Source organism: Diachasmimorpha longicaudata, chromosome 9, assembly GCF_034640455.1.
Source record: "Diachasmimorpha longicaudata isolate KC_UGA_2023 chromosome 9, iyDiaLong2, whole genome shotgun sequence".
NCBI lineage: Eukaryota > Metazoa > Arthropoda > Insecta > Hymenoptera > Braconidae > Diachasmimorpha > Diachasmimorpha longicaudata.
This window is the reverse complement of record NC_087233.1, coordinates 1,881,475-1,887,893: the sequence shown is the minus strand read 5'-3', so window position 1 is coordinate 1,887,893 and position 6,419 is coordinate 1,881,475. Positions and strand designations below refer to the sequence as shown.

The following is a 6,419-nucleotide window of genomic DNA, read 5'->3' as shown; positions in this document are numbered from 1 at the left end:
GCCCAGTGACCCGTCCGAAGAAAATACTACACCTCCACAGGGAGATTTTGATTGGATAAATAATTTTGATCTTGAGTTATTCGGTGATTTTGCCATTGAAAATAATTTTGATGGAGATTTATTCGAAAATTTTAATTCTGCGCTCTTTGATATTCAATGTGGTGGTGGTGAAAATGTTGTGAGTGACCCTAAGGTTTTGGAAGCTGTTGAAGAGTTTAATCTAGATTTACTAGATCAGCAGAATGGTAAGTATCTAGCTTCATACCTTTTTATAATACCGAGAAAAAATTTTAGGCATATTTTTTTATTGAAAAATACTAAACCCAATTTCAGATCAACAAAATGGCCGCGAAGAAGAGATTGAAAATCGATTGCCGGCCTTAAGGACAATACGACGATCACGCCAGAGACTTCCACGTTTCAAACTCGACACACATGTGATGGAGTTTGCAATCAACCCTTTACCTGAAAGTCGTGACCCTGCCGACTGGGTTGAAGAAGCTTTTCGTGATGTCTATAATAAAATTATTGAGGCTGGAGGGCGTGGTATGAATCGAATGTGCCTTACATTCAATTTTGCAAATATGCAAAGAGACAATGCCTGGATAAGTCCACGTGCGATCAAAGGATATGAGTTTCAAGATCTATGGAATCTTGTCAGCTCTATCGCGCAGAGCGCAAACGGTTTCGGATGTGCCGATAAGTTTTGGATCAAACTTCACGTGGCTGAAGCCCCGGTAGGTCAAGGTTTCCTTGAAAACGGCATGAAAAGAGGGTTTAGTAGAAAATGTATCCTTCAGATTTCGAATGAAGATGGCTTGTGTCTAGCCAGATCACTTGTTGTGGCCAAAGCACATGCAGAAAAATTAAAAACCAGAGCTGATAAGGGCAAGATCCACGAGGTATGGCAGGCAATCCGGCAATGCAAGGGAAAAATGCAACGTAAGGAGGCCGAAAGACTAACTCGAAGGGCAGGAGTCATTGCTCCTGACGAAGGCTGTGGTCTACAGGAAGTTGCTCAATATCAGCGATACTTGGCTGAAGAAGGATGCCTTATCAAGGTCTATTCCCTCATGAGAAACGGAAAAGATCACCCTGTGCTCTACGATGGTACACCTGAATTGATTAGCAGAAAGATGACCGTCCGATATACCTTACCGATTGTGTATTATCCTGAAGAGAACCACTATGAGCCAATCCAAAATTTACCTTCATTCTTTGGCGTGAAGTATTATTGCGAGCATTGTAACAAACCTTACACTACGCAAGGACATGTTTGTGATAGGACTTGTGATAGGTGTTTGAAGAATCCTCCGTGTGACTCTACGATTGTTGATAAAATAGTGTGTGACGACTGTAATCGGGAGTTTCACGGGCAATTGTGCTTCGATCAACATAAGAAACCAGGATCTTTCAGCGGAAATAACCCTACCGTCTGTGACTATATAAAATTGTGTGGCCAATGTAATACGAAAATTGATCATCGCAAAATTCAGAATCATGTGTGCCATAAATATTATTGCAACGTATGTCAAAAGGACGAAGATATTTCTCATCTCTGCTATATGCCCACCTTAAAAAGCAAGAAAAAATTGACTTTGAAACGCGTGGCGTTTGTTTTCTACGACTTTGAAACCAGACAGGATGAGCTTCTGCAAGGAACTACAGACGTCAACGTACACATTCCTAATCTTTGCGTTGCCCAAACTGTGTGTGATCGTTGTGCAGATATGACCGACGATGACATTGTGAACGCCAACGATAATCACGGAAATCCGTGTGGCGTGTGTAAACATCGGGAAAATGTTTTCGATGGTGAGGATCCTGTGCGAGGATTTGTTGATTACATCACGTCGATGGGTAAGACGTATAAAAAAGTAGTTTGTATTGCACATAACGCGAAAGGCTATGATTCACAATTCGTTTTGAGAGACGTCATGAAACGCATTAACAGTCAAATTAAAGCGATAATTAACGGAACAAACATTATCTTGATGGATTTTGGGGATAATAAATTTATAGACAGTTTAAATTATTTTCACATGGCTCTTGCAAGTTTACCGAAAGCTTTTGGATTGGGGAATATAGCGAAAGGCTATTTTCCACATTTTTTCAATACAAAAGACAATCAAAACTACGTAGGGCCTATACCTGATAGAAAATATTATGGTGCTGACACTATGGGAGTACAAGATCGTGAAAAATTCTTATCCTGGTATAATGATCGTGTCGAAGAAGATTATGAATTTGATTTTCGTAAAGAAATTCTTCATTATTGCAGACTTGATGTTACAATTTTGAGACGAGCCTGTGTTGAATTTCGAAAACTGATTATGAATGCTGGAAATGTCTGTCCTTTTACAGAATGTGTAACGATTGCTTCTACATGCATGCGTATTTTTCAAACAAATTTCTTAAAAGACAAGCAGATAGGCATTATACCTCAGGGAGGATATCGGTTAGGGAAAACGCAGTCGAAAATCGCAATTGAATGGCTCTTGTGGCGCGAACATTGCGAGAATCATCGAATAATACATGCCGGACGAACTCGTGAACACAGAACAACTTCAGGCCTGCGTCTAGATGGTTTTTGGGAGGATACCGCGAATAATAATAAGAAATATGCATATCAGTTCCACGGATGTTATTGGCACGGATGCCCACGGTGTTTCAAATTCAATAGAGATAAAGAGTTAAGTCACAAGGATACACTAGAGAGCCGATATGAGAGAACAGGGGCGATTACACGGGAATTGCGACACTCGGGTTATGAAGTCGTTGAAATGTGGGAATGCGATTTTATTCGTCAAAAAAAGACAGATCATGTGTTGGCGAATTTTGTAGAAAACGTTGATCAGCAAATGTTTATAGCGCTGGATCCGCGCGATGCATTTTTCGGGGGACGAACAGGAAATACCGTAACACATTATGATGTAAAAGATAATGAGAAAATTCGCTATGTTGATGTTTGTTCGTTATACCCATACGTTTTAAAGACAGGGGTTTTCCCGATTGGACATCCCACTGTCCATGTGGGGCGTGATTGTCAGCTTATATGCCCTAATAATAATATTTCGCGGATAGAAGGTCTCGTGAAATGTCGCGTTTTACCCCCTCGTCAATTATTTCACCCTGTTTTACCAGTAAAAGCCCATGGAAAGTTACTGTTCCCTCTCTGTCGATCATGCTGCGATGATCTTGTACAAGACAATTGCCCTCATGATGATCCCGCTGCTCGCGAATTTTTGGGAACTTGGGTCGCTCCAGAACTTCGTAAAGCCGTAGAAATGGGGTATAAAATATTAGAAATCAGTGAGCTTTGGGAGTATAAGAGTACTACGCGTTATAATCCTGTGACGCGAACAGGTGGATTATTTGCCGAATACATTAACACTTTTTTGAAAATAAAACAAGAGGCTTCGGATTGGCCTGCTGAGTGTGTAGATGATGAATCAAAGAATCGATATATTGCTGAATATGAGACGCGAGAAGGTATAAAACTTGACAAAGATAAAATTCAAAAGAATGCCGGATTAAGAGCCGTAGCAAAACTTTGTTTAAACTGTCTCTGGGGTAAATTTGGGGAGAGGGAGAACTTGACAAAAAAAGCTATTATTCGAACACATGAGGAATTTGCAAATATAATGTTTAATCCTGAAATTGAAGTAACAGGACTTGTTCCTGTCGATAACGACACTCTCTTCATGTCCTGGAAACATTTAAACGAAGCCGCGGAAATGTCCACTAAGGCTAATGTTGTTATTGCGGCTTATACAACCGCTCACGCGCGTCTAAAGTTATATTCTTATCTAGAAAAACAGCAAGAACGTGTTTTATATTATGATACAGATTCGGTAATTTACGTTAGCGATGGATCAAATGAATTACCGCTAGGGAATTTTCTAGGGGATTTGACCGACGAAGTAGAGGGCTACGGAGAAGGAAGTTTCATTACTTCTTTTGTCTCTGGGGGGCCTAAATTTTATACTTATCGCGTAAAAAAACCGGACGGTAGTATTGCGGAAGTTAGCAAAATAAAAGGGGTTAGACTGAATTATGAATCGCGTAAACAAATTCATTACGACTCGATTCGCGCGCTCGTTGTCAATAAAGCAGATCCCTACCAGATCGACTATCATGGTATTCGTCGGACAGTGTATCATGACGTCATCACGAAACCTGAGAGTAAGATTGTACGTGCGACAGGCCCAAAACGGCGGCTTGATGGTTTCGCGACACTGCCCTATGGTTTCAAAAAACCGCGACTGAACCGCTGATAGTTGGCGCACACTGTTTTTTAAAAATTAAGTATTTTATGCATTTAGATTGATTGTAGTAGTTTTGTATAATATTGTTATGCACGAAAAACGTTTGTAGGCCTGCATTATTTAATAATTAATTAAACAATTTAATGAGTAGGGGCTATTCCTCCACTCGCTTAATATTTATTTGTAGACTCGAATAGTTATTATTAAGGGATAGGGAATCGTTTGTTGATAATTAATATCCAAATTACATATTTTTAAGTTTATTTGTTCATTAGATATTAATTTAAAAAAAAAAATGGGCCCTACAGTGTTTACATTTGCGCAGAGCCTCCTGGTGTCAGGAGGCGGCCCTACGTTTTTACCGACACTGTGGAATTCTGGGAATCTACGTTTCTGGGAGGGGTTACCGATTCTCAGGGGGGCGCCACCGTCAGCTTTGACGGGGCGGGTTTTTAGCCGTTCGTATTTCGAATTGAAATACGAAGTTTCAAAAACCCGCGGCCCGCGAAAATGAAAATTAGCTGTAAGAAAAATGTATGTTATAGAAAGAAAAATAAATAAATAAATAAATAAAAACTAGAAAAAAGTCTCCCTTTAAATTTTTCCCCACCCAATTCCTATTTAATTATAATTTAAAAATAAACGAAGTAAATGTTTTTTAAAAAAAAAAAAAAAAAAAAAAAAGGAACACAAATATTTATTAAAAAAAAAAACTTTTTATTAAAAAAATTAAAACTAAACTACATTTTTCGTTCTTAATAATAATGATCTTAAGGCTAATATAATTTTTTTTCTTAATATTTAAACTTAAAACTAAGGGAAATAAATTGAGGGAAATAAATAAAAAAAATAGAAAAAAGAAAATATTTATTAAAAAAATTTTATTAAAAAATAAAACTTAAAACTAAAATACAAATTGTTTTTTCCTAAATTTATTTTCTAATTTAAAACTAAAGGAAATAAATCAATAAATAAACAAGTAAATATTGATTTAAAAATTTTGTTTTATTTTTTAAAAAACTTAAAATTAAAAATACAATTTAAAAAATTTTTTTTTTTAATTCATTATTAGGGGGGGGGGGCGGAGGGGGATCTCAGTCCCACTGCTCCAGGGACCAGTCCTCCTCCGTCAGGTCAGGCTGGGTGGACTCCTCCCCGAAGAGGATCCTGAGGGCCCAGGCATCCTCGACATCGTAGAGGGCGAGCACCTGCTCGCCCTCGGCCTCGAACTGGCGCCCCTCGCGCCTCAGAGCGCGGATCCAGTGGGCTCTCGGGGTGTCTGGGCCGACACCTCCCTCCCAGCGAGCTCCGGCCTGCAACAAAAAAAAGAAAAAATACATTAATATGAAATAATTATAGGAAATTAAGGAGGGGAAGGGGTGTATTGTAGGAGAGGACTGATGGGAATGGCAGGAAGGGGTTAAAGGGAATAAAGGGGGTTGAAGAGAGAGAGAGAGAGAGAGAGAGACAACTTACCAGGTAGGCCTCGTCCTCGGCATCCGCGAGCCATTTCGCGGCCCTGGCGTGCAGATCTTTGATGGCGAAAATATTTTCGCCATCCAGGGCTTCACCCTCGGTGTCCTCCCACCGAAACCACTCATTGGACGCCCTGAGATAGGCTCGCTCCCTCCGGATGGCTCGCATCTGTAAAATAAAAAAAAAAAAGCACAATGAATTAAAAATTAAAAAAAAAGACAAACAGAATGAATTTAAAAAACAAAAAACAAACGAAAAACGAAAAAAAAAATCTAAAAACTAAAACAGCAAAAATTAAAATGAAAAAAATACGCGGATTTAAAATTTTAAAACCGCGAAACGTATATCCCCCAACGAGAATATATATTGAAAAATATAAAAAAAAAAAACCCCACAAAAAAAAAACACGAAACTTATACCCCGCACCAAGAGGATATTAAAAAATATTAAAAAATTACACGAAAAACTGAAAATTAAAAACCGCGAAACACCTATCAAAAGCCGCGAAACATGCAAAAAATGAATAAATAAATAAATAAATAAAAAAAAACACTTACCCTCAATGCGTATTCCTCTTGACACGCTCCTTGACAAGTTACTGTCACCATTTTTTAAATTTTGTTTATAAAAAAACACACAAAAACACTAAAAACAGAGGTACACTATGGTCCTCGG

The 6,419-nt window shown here is 38.5% G+C and overlaps 1 protein-coding gene across 1 annotated transcript; it reads right to left on the bottom strand.

Moving 5' to 3' along the window:
• Positions 1 to 5,246: 5,246 nt before the first annotated feature.
• LOC135165716 (uncharacterized) lies at positions 5,247 to 6,389 on the bottom strand. Its single transcript, XM_064127287.1, has 3 exons — positions 6,302 to 6,389; positions 5,745 to 5,912; positions 5,247 to 5,581 (listed from the first exon to the last, which is right to left on the bottom strand). The coding sequence occupies exons 1-3, from the start codon at positions 6,350 to 6,352 to the stop codon at positions 5,363 to 5,365; spliced, it is 438 nt and encodes a 145-aa protein (XP_063983357.1). The 5' UTR covers positions 6,353 to 6,389; the 3' UTR covers positions 5,247 to 5,362.
• Positions 6,390 to 6,419: the final 30 nt, after the last annotated feature.